General features: G+C 45.5%; 3 protein-coding genes across 3 annotated transcripts; 1 reads left to right on the forward strand and 2 right to left on the reverse strand.

The window, feature by feature from the left end:
* Nucleotides 1-1,173: 1,173 nt before the first annotated feature.
* CGCA056_v013281 (Kinesin-like protein) lies at nt 1,174-6,466 on the forward strand (the record flags this gene model as incomplete). The annotated part of the gene is made up of 2 exons (XM_037328525.1): nt 1,174-1,237; nt 1,320-6,466. The coding sequence occupies 2 exons, from the start codon at nt 1,174-1,176 to the stop codon at nt 6,464-6,466; spliced, it is 5,211 nt and encodes a 1,736-aa protein (XP_037172974.1).
* Nucleotides 6,467-7,452: 986 nt separating this feature from the next.
* On the reverse strand, nt 7,453-7,775 carry CGCA056_v013282 (putative cytochrome b5; the record flags this gene model as incomplete). The annotated part of the gene is made up of 2 exons (XM_037328526.1): nt 7,453-7,610; nt 7,682-7,775. The coding sequence occupies 2 exons, from the start codon at nt 7,773-7,775 to the stop codon at nt 7,453-7,455; spliced, it is 252 nt and encodes an 83-aa protein (XP_037173494.1).
* An 860-nt stretch (nt 7,776-8,635) lies between these two features.
* Nucleotides 8,636-9,917, reverse strand: oma1 (Mitochondrial metalloendopeptidase OMA1; the record flags this gene model as incomplete). Its single annotated transcript, XM_037328527.1, has 2 exons — nt 8,636-8,779; nt 8,838-9,917. 2 exons carry the CDS (start codon nt 9,915-9,917, stop codon nt 8,636-8,638), a joined length of 1,224 nt encoding a protein of 407 aa, XP_037172976.1.
* Nucleotides 9,918-14,357: the final 4,440 nt, after the last annotated feature.

Here is a 14,357-nt window from a genome sequence, read left to right on the forward strand (position 1 = left end):
CTGTCCCGGATGGATGCAGATGGTTTTCAGAAACAAGGCATAAGATTCAGAAGAGGAGGAATGTGAGTGCTGCGGCAACACGTTATTGCGACTGCTGGCAAATTGCGAAAACGAGATCCAAACATAGGCGTTGATTCGACGACGGTCGAGGCGCCTGCGTTCTTGAGTTCCTCTGGGCGGTTTCAAGCGAAGGATCTTGCCGTAACCTTAAGTCGGTTGTTGAGAGCAGTCTTCGGGGCTGAGGGCCAGGCCAGCTGTGATGCAGCCATGTTGACGTTTCTCGTAAGGCTAGATGTGGGTCATTCGACGACGATTGAGTGTATCTGGACACGCTGATGGAGCCATCCTGGATGCTGGTCTGCTCGTCATGTTGGATTTGAGTTGATGTAATGGTAAAGGCATCGAGCAGTCTGCTTGTACCTGCATTTGGGATTGAGCCGTCGACGCCAAGCGCGCGGGCCACCACGGTTCGCGCTGCTTATGTCAGGGAGACGGAGGCCAATGAGAGCCGTTGTTGACCACCCCGTTGAACACATCAGCACGTGAAATGACCCTGAGCGAAGCTAATTTCCGACCCAATCAAGCGACACTCTTTCCCTGCAGAGGGCCGTCATGCGGTGCGCGACCGACCGCGTCCTCCTTCCGAGATTTTGTTGACACCGAAGTACTCCGTACCAAATCGTAATTTCGCATTCTGCTCAACGACAAATCCCCTTTGTGTTACGCGATCACGACCCTACGACCCCGAAACGATTTCCATTTCGCTCACGAAGCCTTGCGAGAGTCCACGGAAGACCTCGTGTGCTCGACCGCCGAAGCGACCACCTTGTTTGCGGGGCCCCTGGCTGCGTCATTCCAGTGACCACCTCTTGGAGTGCTTGGCCGTCGAAAACGACAGAATCACGCCCAGCGATCCGCGGTTGCCCGCCGAGATAGCCCACCGCCCCTCAACACCCGGAGAATGATATCGCCCACCTACTGAAAGGGGCTATCGACGACACAGGAAAACGACGTTATAGCGATTCCAGCCTCGCTGCCACATAGTGGCAGGAGTTGAAGGTCTCTGTCGGGACGGCATCGCGGTCGGCTACTGCAGAGAACCTGCCTTCCGCACAACCGGCAACATCTGTGCCGTGAAGTCGGGCGGCAGGTGCCCCCAAACCAATCGCAAAGATGCCTCCAGCCGGTGGTGGAAACATTAAGGTGGTGGTGAGAGTCAGACCGTTTAACAGTCGAGGTATGTACCAGAGACGCTTCCGCTACAGCACGGCGGGCAACGACGGTAGGAAATCGACTGGACACCGACTGACGCGACACAGAGATTGACCGGGGTTCAAAATGTATCATCGAAATGAAAGATAACCAGACGGTCTTGACCCCGCCATCCGATGCTCAACAAAAGGGCCAGAAGGATTCTGGTCAGAAAGTCTTCGCCTTCGATAGATCATACTGGTCTTTTGACCGAAAAGATAACCACTATGCTGGTCAAGACAACCTCTTCGATGACCTCGGTCAGCCCCTTCTCGACAATGCTTTCGGGGGCTACAACAACTGTATTTTCGCTTATGGTCAAACGGGTTCCGGAAAATCCTACTCTATGATGGGATACGGCAAGGAAGTTGGTATCATCCCGAACATTTGCCAAGATATGTTTAGGAGAATCTCGGCACTTCAGGAGGACAAGCACTTGCGCTGTACTGTTGAGGTGTCATATCTCGAAATTTACAACGAACGTGTGAGGGATCTGCTCAACCCGTCAACTAAGGGCAACCTCAAGGTCCGCGAGCATCCTTCCACTGGTCCCTATGTTGAAGACTTGGCCAAGTTGGTTGTTGGCAGCTTTCAGGAGATCGAACACTTGATGGATGAAGGCAACAAGGCCAGAACAGTTGCGGCGACCAACATGAACGAGACATCCAGTCGAAGTCACGCTGTTTTTACCCTGATGCTCACTCAAAAAAGGTTCGATCCCGACACCAAGATGGAGATGGAAAAGGTAGCCAAGATCAGTCTAGTCGATTTGGCCGGTTCAGAAAGAGCTACCTCAACGGGTGCCACAGGTGCTCGCTTGAAGGAAGGTGCGGAAATCAACAGATCGCTGTCCTCTTTGGGTCGTGTCATCTCAGCCCTTGCGGACATCTCGACAGGGAAGAAGAAGAAGGGCGCCGGTGGGCAGGTTCCGTACAGAGACAGTGTCCTTACGTGGCTGCTCAAAGACTCGTTAGGTGGAAACAGTATGACAGCCATGATTGCAGCTATCAGTCCGGCAGACATCAATTACGACGAAACCTTGAGTACACTTCGTTACGCCGATTCAGCCAAGAGAATCAAGAACCACGCCGTGGTCAACGAGGACGCCAACGCCCGCATGATCAGAGAGCTCAAGGAAGAACTAGCTCTATTGAGGGGCCAACTCGGGGGCGGCGGTGGAGTTCCAGGAGCCTCTGGCGCAGCTGCCGGCGGCGGTACTATCACGGCTGAAGAGGTCTATCCGGAAGGCACGCCCCTGGAGAAACAGTTCGTCTCCATCACGTCTTCGGATGGTGCCGTCAAGAAAGTATCCAAGGCCGAGATCGCAGAGCAACTCAACCAAAGTGAGAAGCTGCTATCGGATCTTAATCAGACTTGGGAGCAGAAGTTGCAAAAAACTGAAGAGATCCACAAAGAGCGTGAGGCTGCTCTCGAGGAACTCGGCATCAGCATCGAAAAAGGTTTTATTGGGCTGTCCACGCCCAAGAAGATGCCTCACTTGGTTAACCTTTCGGACGATCCATTACTCGCTGAGTGTCTTGTGTATAATCTCAAGCCAGGGCTGACGACAGTTGGAAACATGGACACCAATGCCGAAAATCAAGCCAATATTCGTCTTAACGGGACGCGAATTCTCCACGAACATTGCGCCTTCGAAAATCAGCAAGACGGTACCGTCATGATTATCCCGAGAGAAGGCGCGTCCGTGATGGTCAACGGAAAACGGATCGAAGAGCCTAAGCAGCTTCATTCCGGCTATCGTGTGATCCTAGGCGACTTCCACATTTTCCGTTTTAATCACCCGATGGAGGCACAGAAGGAGCGCGCCGACAAGAGCCTTCTCCGCCAGTCTGTTACGGCAAGTCAGTTGCAGGGTCTCGAAGGGAAGGCAATCACGCCAGCTGCCAGCCCTCGCCCGGGTCATGAGCGCAATTGGAGCAAGGCTGGTTCAGACTTTGGTGACAGCAGGCCGGACTCGCCAATTCCCTTCCGCCCAGGTCGTGACAACGATTGGAGCTTTGCACGCCGCGAGGCAGCAGAGGCTATCCTTGGACCGAACCAAAACCTGGCGAGTCTTACGGACGACGAGCTTAATGCTTTATTTGAAGGGATTCAGCGAGCTCGTGCAGAGCGTGTCAATGGACGCGATGGAGATGACGACACGGAATCAGTCACTTCCTACCCTATACGAGAGAAGTACATGTCAACCGGCACGATCGACAACTTCTCACTCGACACGGCTCTGACCATGCCATCAACACCGAAGCCAGGAGAAGTCGACGACAAGATGCGAGAGGTGCGGGAAGAGATGCAATCTCAGCTCGACAGGCAGAAAGAAGAGTACCAGGAACAGCTCAAGACTGCGGAAGCAGCCAACGTCGAGGTCGAAGAGATAAAGAAGGAAAAGGTCCGCATGGAGGAGACTCTGAAGACTATCAAGGAAGATATGCAACAACAACTTGAGGTCCAGCGCCGACAGTTCGAGGAAAAGCTTGAGAAAATGGATCCACTCAAGCGGCCAAAGGCGAACCCCAAGTTGTCAGACGAAGAGCTCGAGATTGCTCGACAAGTTGTGAAGCACTGGCGGACCAGGCGTTACGTGCGCATGGCCGAAGCGGTCCTTCAGCATGCTTCTGCACTCAAGGAGGCACAAATTATGAGCAACGAGCTGGACGAAGGGGTGGTGTTCCAGTTTACGGTCATCGACGTCGGCCACTCATTGTGTTCCTCTTATGACATGGTCCTGAATGGGTTGACTGGCGAAGGCGACGATATTGCGCTTGACGAAGCCCAGAAGCCGTGCATTGGCGTTCGTGTTATTGATTACAAGAACAGCGTTGTTCACCTCTGGAGTTTGGAAAAGCTTCATGACCGTGTTCGACAGATGAGGCAAATGCACCAATATCTCGATCAGCCTGAGTATGCCCAACATCTCAGCCTCGACAATCCGTTTGTCGAGACTTGCATGCCGCAGTACACTCTGGTTGGGGAGGTTGACGTCCCATTGAAGGCAGTCTTCCAAAGCAGAGTCCAGGATTTTGCCTTGGACGTTCTGTCTCCTCATACCTCCCATGCCATTGGCATGATCAAGCTTTCCTTGGAGCCATCTCACGCCAGAGCGCCTTCCAACACTCTCAAGTTCAACGTCGTTATGCACGAAATGGTCGGCTTCGCTGAGCGAGAAGGTACCGAGGTGCACGCTCAACTGTTCATCCCCGGAGTCTCTGAGGAGGACGGCATTACGACCACTCAAATGATCAAGGATTTCGATGAAGGCCCGATTCGTTTTGAGAGCGTGCACAGCATGAGCGTCCCTCTTTTTAGCCCGCAGACCGTCACTCTTAGAGCTGCCATCTTCGCCAAGGTCTCGGCTATGCATTTGGATAAACTCTTGAGTTGGGACGACATGAGAGATGCCGTGCCCCTTTCTCGAGGCAAAGGCAAGAACGCTCGCATTGCGGAGTCTCAATTTTTCACGGAAGAGAAACACGACATGCTGGCAAGGATCCAGATCCTTGAGCTCAACGAGGAAGGAGAGTATGCTCCGGTCGAAGTCGCTCAGACAAGCGAAATGGACGGCGGCACATTCCACCTTCACCAAGGATTGCAGCGCCGAATCGCCATCAACATCACGCACAGCTCTGGCGATGCTCTGCCTTGGGATGATGCTATGAATCTCAGGGTGGGCAAGATCCAACTTTTGGACCAGGCAGGAAAGTCGCCAGACATGGGCTCGACATCCCCGGCAATTACCCTCAAGCTTGCCAACAAGCCTACTTTCCGCGACAACGCAAACGGTACCCGCAGCATTACGCTGACCGGTCAGTGGGACTCAAGTCTGCACAACTCCTTACTGCTAGACAGGGTTACCGCAGACAAGTATCGCGTGCAGATGACGGTGGCCTGGGAGATTAGCTCCAGCAAGTTTGCAGAGCCGATGAAGTTCGCCATGCACGTTTGCTGTCAAATCATGTCCAGATCATACGTGAGGCAGACGTCCATGTTCTCTGCACTGTGGCAAAGTGTTCGGTTTGTCCACGCCACCAGCGCCATCTTCACTCTCTCGATGCGTCCAGCGCCTATCAAGAGAATCGGCGACCTTTGGAGAATGAGCAGTCAACACGACTATGTGAAGGGCGAAGAGCAGCTCACAACTTGGACACCACGCGGGGTTTCTCTTGTTAGCGACTTTATTCTTTCTCGTAAGAAGAGAAGGCGTATCGCTGAAATCGGGTCCGCGCAGCTACTGCTTAAGAAGATTGGGCTCCCCGAGCCTAGGGTGAAGCCCGCGGAGGAGCCTCAAGAAGAAGATGTACCTCCGCAGCCGACTTTTGATCATGACGACGACGACCTCTTGAATGACACCCCAGAGAGTTCACAAGTCCCAGAGGACGACCTGTTGAATGGAGATGATCAGGACACTCCACAACAAGATGCAGAGACCGAGACAGAGACTGCGACGGTACAGGAACCTGAAGAACCCAAGGAGCCAGAAATGCCAGAGCGGGAGAAGTACCTCGTTGAGAGGTGCCTCAAGCTATGGAACAAGTACCCTGATCCTCTGTTGCAGATTCTCAGCCCAGCCAACACTGATCCACCAGCCGATGGCGCTGCACCCGAACCTGCCGCGCCGATGTTGATTCCCACGATCATCAGAGTTCCAAAGAACCCCAAGGTTCTCAAGGGTGGTTACTTGCTGGTACCCAACAGCAGTTCAACAAGATGGGTCAAGAGATTTGTGGAATTGCGTCGACCCTACCTTCATATCCACTCCGTCACTGACGGTGATGAGGTGGCAATTGTCAGTCTCCGCAACTCGCGCGTCGACAGCCAACCTGGCGTCATCGGCCTTTTGTCGGGTGAAGACGACGACACAAGCTCGCAAGCCAACGGGAGCGTCGAGGAGTTCCGGCCAAGTCACCGTCGGACAGCCTCAGGGCGTGTCATCTCCAGCATTTGGACTGGCACAGGCACAGGTGGCGCTCAGACCGGACCTAATGGTGGCCTCCAACGGCTGAGTGAACGACTGCAAGCTGGCGTATTCGCCATTTACGGTACTGATAACACATGGCTATTTGCCGGGCGCAGCGAGCGCGACAAGATGGATTGGATCTTCCGTATCGACCAGAGCTACTTCTCGAGCAGCGATAGTGCCAATGGTAGCGGCACCGGCAGCCCTGATAGATATGACGACTCTCTCATCGGCGGCTATTAATCCGGCTGCAAGGAACATGATGAGTTTTCACGAAGTTTTCTTTTTTCAACTCAAGAACGAAGCTTGCCGCCTCTTGAGGGCGGCGTGGCACTGGCAGGAGTGGCCTGCCACATCGAAGTTTTCTCTTTGTTTCGTTTGTATAACGCACGACGACGAATTGCATTATACCCTCTATGACATGGGAAGGGGAGAAAAGATACTAGAGGGGACGACAATCTTGCTTATTGAGGATGCCATAGAGATGGACGAAGGAAGAGACCGGAATCCAGACAATGATAAAATCTAGACAGAACTGCCCTTGGAATGGGAGGCAAACGGGACCTGGGTACGCGCGCTTTTGCTTCCACGAGGTTTGGATACGCTGCGGCAGGGTTTGCACGATAATTTTTCACCTCACCACTGCCCTTTGCAGCGGCTGCATATAGTTTAACGGGCCAAGACATATTAATGACTAAACGTTTCGAAGCTGCACTCCGATGGTCAAAGGATTGACTTTAACATGGTCTTCGACATCTATTCCGTTGCAGAGCTGGGCCGTCTAGTGTTTGTCTACTGTTTCGGCCAAAGCACAACAGTGATCCTCGCTGAACTCCAGCCTCCTGGGCCACTTCTCCGATAGCGTCTGAGCCATCGATGGCCTCACCCCGGCTCCCGGACTCCGACGTCCGCCTAACGTGAACCCCTAGACCAGACAGATCTTACTGTCCTGCATGGGCTTGACGTCCGTTGCTCCTCCCCACGATCCCAGCCAACCGAACGGACACCGGGCTTGCTGGCTCATTTTCGATGCGAATCCATTGCCCCGAGCCCATTCCAGAAAGTCGTGTCTCACAGCGCTAAAGCCCAATGCAAAGGTCGTTAAAAAAAATTATAGCAAAGTCCCAGCACAGAATCCATCAAGTACAGTCGCTTCTTGTCGCGAGACTGGGAAAAAATACATAAACAATTGATGCCGAAACAAAGACGGCTATGGCGAGATGAGAATCTCAAAGCTTGGCGCTCTCACCGACGGTGCCGATCTTGAGCTTGCCGCCGTACTTCTCGAGGACCTTCTCGTTGTGGTACTTCCAGAAGACCTTGGTGGCGTTCTTGCCGGCGAAGCGCTTGAGGATCTTCTCACCACCGGGGTGCTCTGATTGGAAAGCTGCGAGACATGGTCAGTATGTTGGGAAGACGGAGGGAAACTTCTACAGCATAAGGAAGAGAGGAATTCACCAGTGATGTCGTAGACGCCGTCCTCGACAATGAGCCACATGTCCTTCTCGGTCTTGTGCTGGGCAACCTCAGCGGTGGTGAAGGTCTTGGACATGTTGGCGGCTGTGTTTGGGGAGAACTTGAGGGGGTGACGCGGTTCGGTGTATGTATTAGCGAGATGTCGTACGACGCTGAGTAGGCTTTGCGGAGGTAGTTGCTGTGAAGATGAGAAGCTGAAGATGAAGTGGTGAGTTGCAGGTTGATAAGATGTAAGGAAAAAGACACGGTGAGATGGGCCAAGGTTGTCGGGGGTTTGTCGGTGTCGTTTCCTAGCGTATCGGGCCACTGGGGGTTGGCTGGCGGCCCTGCAAAGCACCGGCAAAGAGCAAGCCAGCAGCGCGCGCGTGTTGCATCTAGCGGTACACGAGTCAACTTACCTCGGCTCATCTATGCGCGAACAGGGGTCGTCGGACGACGTCATTTGTCCGCTGATTGGGGGAGCTCCGCCTCCGGACCGCTTGGTGGCCTGGGGTGAATGCGGGAGCAAATCACGAGGCGACGATTTCTCAGCTCGTGAGATCCGGGGGAGGAGCAGCGCCCAGATCCGAGGCTCCGCTACCTTTGCGACTGCCTAGACTTTTTCACGCGCCTGAAATTCTTTCTTTCCCATGGTTGGAATCGGTTCCCGGCGGTATGTCATTGTCAAGGATGCCAGGGTATCTGACGAGTCTGTTTCGCTTGCATGCAAGGTTGCTCGAAACGATGCGGTGGAAAGGAACGATCTAGAAGATGAGTTGAAGTATTGTGGTATCTCATATATGAAAGTTTACTAGGCTATAATGTGATTTTGATGATAACAATGACGCATAGTTTCATGAGATTGCGTTCAATCCAAGGTCTCGTCTATCGTCTCCGCGGTTCTATGCCCTCAACGCCAAACACCTACCATGATAGGGTATGGTAAAGGGAAATGCTCTAGAATTCAATGATCAGATTACCCAGATCCAGGGCTCGCCTGAACTGCCCCGCAAAGCTTGCAGTTCCTTGGCAATCGCTAGCAGATCGCTTTTCCAGAGCTTTCGGCAGCCACTCGATGCATTTCTGAATGCGATGCTCATTCTGCCGGAACACTGTCAGCCATACAAAAGATATTGAACACAATGGGGCCGTAACGCACCGAAGGGTGTGTACCCAGGATTTCGGGGATCTCGTCCTGGCGATACATCTTGGCCATACGGTCCATTCGTTGCCACAGACCAATGGCTTCACTGGGATCATAGCACGCCTCTGCCATCAGCATCATGCCGATATAATCTGCTTCGCTCTCCTGCAAACGGCCCATTGGCAGTGTGAATATGAAATCGATCAATCCACCGCCCAAGTAATGGACCATAGGCAGCGCCAGGGGTGTCGCGAGCCAGATACTGAATAACGCTCCCAGAAGGATGTTGGGCCCGATCAGGGAGCTCATCCGCTCGCCTACATGATCCGCGATAATGTGCGCGATCTCGTGGCCGAGCACGGCGGCCAGACCGTCCTCGTTCTTCGTCACGCGCAAGATGCCGCTGTGAACGAACACTTTACCGCCGGGAAGGACGAACGCGTTGATGGTGCTGGGGTCGTCGATCACGCGAATCTCCCATTGCAGATCCTCCATCCCGGACACAGGTATCAGCCGCTCCATCACCCGTTTTACCATCCTGGCGCGGGGATCCCATGACGGCAGGAAACGGCCGCCTTGGGACTCGACTTCGTGGATGATGCGCCGGACCTGTTCGGCGGAAATATCTTTGACGTAGTCTTCCGGGAAGATGTTGAAGCGCTTGCGCCCCGAGACAGGGACCGTCTGGAGGTTGTAGAAGTAGAAGAGGCAGGCGGCGAGGAAGGAGCCGGCTATCACGCCGGTGCCTACGGTGCCCCGGGACGTCGCGGCGCGGCGGAATCGCTCGAAGACGCCTATCCGGCCGTCACTTTTGCCTGACCACAGGGGTCTGGCCGCTCGTATGCGGTTTTCGTGGTACTGTCGTTGGAGATAGTCGTAGTCTATTTGGCGGCGGGGGTCGCGCGGGTCTTGAGGAGCACGCGGGGTCTGGGAGAAGGGTCGGGTCTGTCTATATATTGGCGTCGCTGAGTCTGATCTGGTTTGCGCAAGATGAGAGTTTATGGGAGAGGTCCCATTGAGCGGCCGAGGGGGTGGCGGTCGAAGGCATGCTGCTCGGAAAGCTGGTGGTCGGAGAGCGCGGAGGAGGGATGACATGGTTGGGCGCGCGACGTGCGCCGGCTGGAGTCAGTCCTCAGAATCGGTCTGCGCGATTGTGCGCCCCAGTTAAGGTGTCCTGGAGGAAGGAGAGGGTCGTTTCGCGGCTGGTATTGGTGTTCGTCGTGATCGAATTCAGACGCCCGAGGATGCTGTCATCCGGAGGATAGCTCACTGGCCGGCGATAACGATAAGAAATGTGGCGCACAAGCTGCTGCGCCACACGTCAGCTCAACGTGAGAACGGTGTGGCTGGGCCAATGATCCTATTTCCAACTCCCTCATCAACACTTGCTCAATCCCACGTCAGATTTTCAAAGTGTTTCCCGAGCTTTCCGAAATTTTAGAACTGGCAGTATTTTTTCGCTGGATCTTCCTCACAACCTTAATGCGGTTGCATACAGACAGTTTGGGCTCACTGGTGCGGTGCACCTGAACAGTATGGGTCTTCTGTGATGATAAGTGGTGCCACTTAGACCTACCTATATCTCTTTAATTCTATAAGACTGCGGACGCTGGAGGATTAGTGGGCGGGCCTTCTAGCGAAACTCCTAGAGCGTAGCTTCTAAGCCTCTATCCTAGAAGTACGCTTAGGATTAGCTAAACTATTATTACTAATATAGTTTTCTTAGATAATAAAGTAAAAGTTTAAAAGAAGTTATTTATAGTAATAAAATAAGTAGTAAAAATAAGTAGTAATTAAAATATATATTTTAAAATAGAAGAATTATTTTTTTAAAGAGGATAGAGAATATTTTTAAATTAAAATAAATTAAGCTTTTTTTCTTTTTTTATAGTAGTAACTAATAATAATAATAATAATAATAATAATAATAATAATAATAATAATAATAATAATAATAATAATAATAATAATAATAATAATAATAATAATAATAATAATAATAATAATAGTAATAATAATAATAATAGTAATAATAATAGTAATAATAATAATAATAGTAATAATAATAGTAATAATAATAATAATAATAATAATAATAATAATAGTAATAATAATAATAATAGTAATAGTAATAATAATAATAATAGTAATAATAATAAGATCTTTAAAAAGCTATATAATTTTTTAATTTATATTTTAAATATATTAAAACTATTATAAACTTCTAAATATTTAGTTTAGCTTTAGTTTTAGCTAGCTAAATTTTATTTATTGTTAAGCATTTATTTTTAAACTACTTAATATTTAAGCTAATAAATATAAAGAGATAAAAGTAACTAAATATTAGAAGAGAAAAAGAGATAGATAAAGCTAAAGCTAATATTAAGCTTATAGCTAAAATAAGAGAGAAAGTTAAACTATTTAAATAAAAATTAGTATTTATATAATAATTATTATTTAAAACTTAATAATAATTGTTAAATAATTATATATATTTTTAAGGGAATACTGATAATTTTAGCTATTAAAATAATAGTTAATATATACACCATTAGTAATATTAATAGTAATAAGAGAAAGTATAATATAAACTAATTATAAGCCTTACTTTTTAATATATTAAACGTAAGATATAGAAGCTATATTACTAACTACTTAGATTATAATAGCTAAAATATTTTAAGTTTTCTTAATAGTAAAAATATTATAAAAGTAAAGGTTTATAGTAAGCTTTTATTTTATAAAGAAGTTAAAAAGCTTTTAAACTATATTAATAACTAGCTTCTTAAAATAAGGAAGTAAAATACGCTTAATATATTTAGTAATAGCTATTATATATTAAATAGTATTATTAAAAATAAATAAATAATATACTCTTTATAAGTATATTAGCTATCTTATTATCCTCTTTAGTAATAGAAATAATAATAACTATAATATTAGTAGTAATAGCAATAATAATAGTAATATTAAAGAGATTTTCTTTTAAACTTTTATTAATATTAAAATTAAATTAGTAAAATAATAAGATAATTACTATTATTAAAACTGAAGAAGTTATAAATATTAGAAGGCTTTTTAGTTTATTGAAGTTTATTATATAGTATGGTAGTATTATTTAAAAAAGAAAAGAAGAAGAAGTTATAATAATAAAAGGTTTAGAAAATATAATAATAAATATATAATAAAATAGTAGAAATATAATTATTAAATCTTATTATTATATAAAAATTAGTTATTTTATAAGCTTTTTTAAATGCTAATTTCATTTTATTCTCCCTCAATTAAATTAATTACTAAATAGTTTTATTAACCTATTTAGAAGCTATAAAATACTATCAATTTTATTATATTATTTAGTAAAGTTAAAGGATAATATAAAACAATAATAAAAAAAAAAGAGAAAGAAAATATACTATTATTATTTAACTATTTAGAAGCGTAATATTTTAAATTAAGCTTTTTATGAGAGATTTTAGTAAATATTAATAATAGCTTTAAACTACCTAATTATTTAATTTTAACTTTTTTAACTATTTAACCTTTTAATTATTAACACTTAATTATTAATATCTAACTATTAACTCTAACTATAATAATATTATTACTATAGTTATCTAAGTTTATTATAACTTTTTAGTAATTACTTTAATAAACTAATTATTATGTAAAGTAATTAAGAGGAACTTAATAAGCTAGTTTATATTTAGCTAAAGGTTTTAAAGAGGTTTTTATTAGTAATATTATTATTATAGTTAACATAGTTCATCAGTCAGCCGGCTGGACTAGTCAGCCAGACGTTTTTTCCCCACATACATAACAACATCTAGTATTTCTCAACCACAACGCATTAAATCAACTACTAGTTGTCGCTATTAGAATCTCCTGAGGGTTCGACATCTTTGGAACAGGTTCGCGCGTTATGCCCAGTCTCACCACACATACCACAATGTCTCCGAGCTGGCTGGGCTCTCTTTGATAGACCCCCCTCGTCGTCCTCTTGAGGTGCTGGACGTTTCCCTTTTTGTTTCCCTTTAAGCAAAACCTAAGATTCCTCTATACTAAGTGCCCCTCTAAGCTAGACCTGCGTTCTTTTAGCCCTCTAGCGCTTAGTAAGTGCTATATTTACATCCTTAAGGGTATAAAGCTGATCAGTCAAAATAGTGATTAAGTGTGCTATTACCTATACACCCTTTAATAATTGCTTAACTATAGTAATAATTAGTGTTAATAAGCTTTTTTAATAAGCAGAGATATAACTTTTAATAAAGTTAGACTGTGAGATAGTTTATTATAGGTTAGAAGGCGTTTATAACTACTAAAGTGGAGGTGTTAAAAGGTTGGCTATAGGAGGTGTAGGTATCTATAAATATATATTAAGCTTTTTAATAATATAGTCTAAGTCTTATAGTGAAATTCTAGTGCTTTAGAAAGCAGACCTAATGTTTTCCTTATTAAAAACCTTATTATAGGCCTAATAGAAGGCAATAAAGAACTTAGACTTAGTGATATGATTTATAGAGGCTCTAATAAATTAGTTGATTTTATCACTATATATATATTTTAAAGGCGAATAAAGGGTAATATCTAATAGCTGTAGTAGATATAATAAATATGCAGGCATACTAATAGTTATAATATTATTCTGCTTATAGTAATTATTAAATTTAACTGATAAATAGCTTTTATAGCTATTAATAATAAGCATCTAATAGACACCTTTTATTTAGTTCTTAGTATGTTTATTAAAGTGTTTAATCTAATTAAGACTTATCTAATTATCTATCTATCTATTAGTAGTAGGTTTGATCACTTAGTTACTTAGAAAACCTAATTCTATAGTCTAACTAATAAGGTGATATACACCCTTAATAATCACAAACAGAGGGATACACCACCTACCTAAATTAATATATTTAATAACTATAGCCTATTTATAGTTGCTAAGCTGGATAGACTTTGCTTTGCTGTGTTAATCAGTATGTATAACCACTATTAACATAGTGATTATGCTTATTATGAAGCTAGTTTCATCAAAATTATATAGGTCCCCCTCTTAGATGCCATACTTAGCTATTATATTGCGTAATAGCGCAAACCACTTTGATATAACCTCAGGATCTTCTTAAAGAGCCCTTTAATAATCGTATAGATAATTAAACTTGGTTTTCAGAGCAGGCTGTGAGTCCATAAACCGCCTGGCCTATTGCTTGCCAACAGGCTTGCTATTACAGGCTCACAGCAGGAGATTAGCTATATCTTCCACACTGCTGAGGCAGAAAGGAAATCCTCTGGAATCCTATTTAATAACATATTAGAGAAGTGTTTTCTCTTTAATCAGATTAAGTTTATATTATTAGGGTTAAGCTTATTTATGTTATAGTTAGTTATTTATTCTATTAGCGAAGGTGCTCTTTAGGATATTATAGGTCTTTGCAGCATATAAAATACTTAAGTTATTACCTGCAGTGTGTGTTGATTAGATCGCTTTAATCGCAAGAATAACTCTGTCTTCTTAGGTGTAGATTAGCATTA

This window comes from Colletotrichum aenigma (assembly GCF_013390185.1).
Source record: "Colletotrichum aenigma strain Cg56 chromosome Unknown KSG_Cg56_contig09, whole genome shotgun sequence".
NCBI lineage: Eukaryota > Fungi > Ascomycota > Sordariomycetes > Glomerellales > Glomerellaceae > Colletotrichum > Colletotrichum aenigma.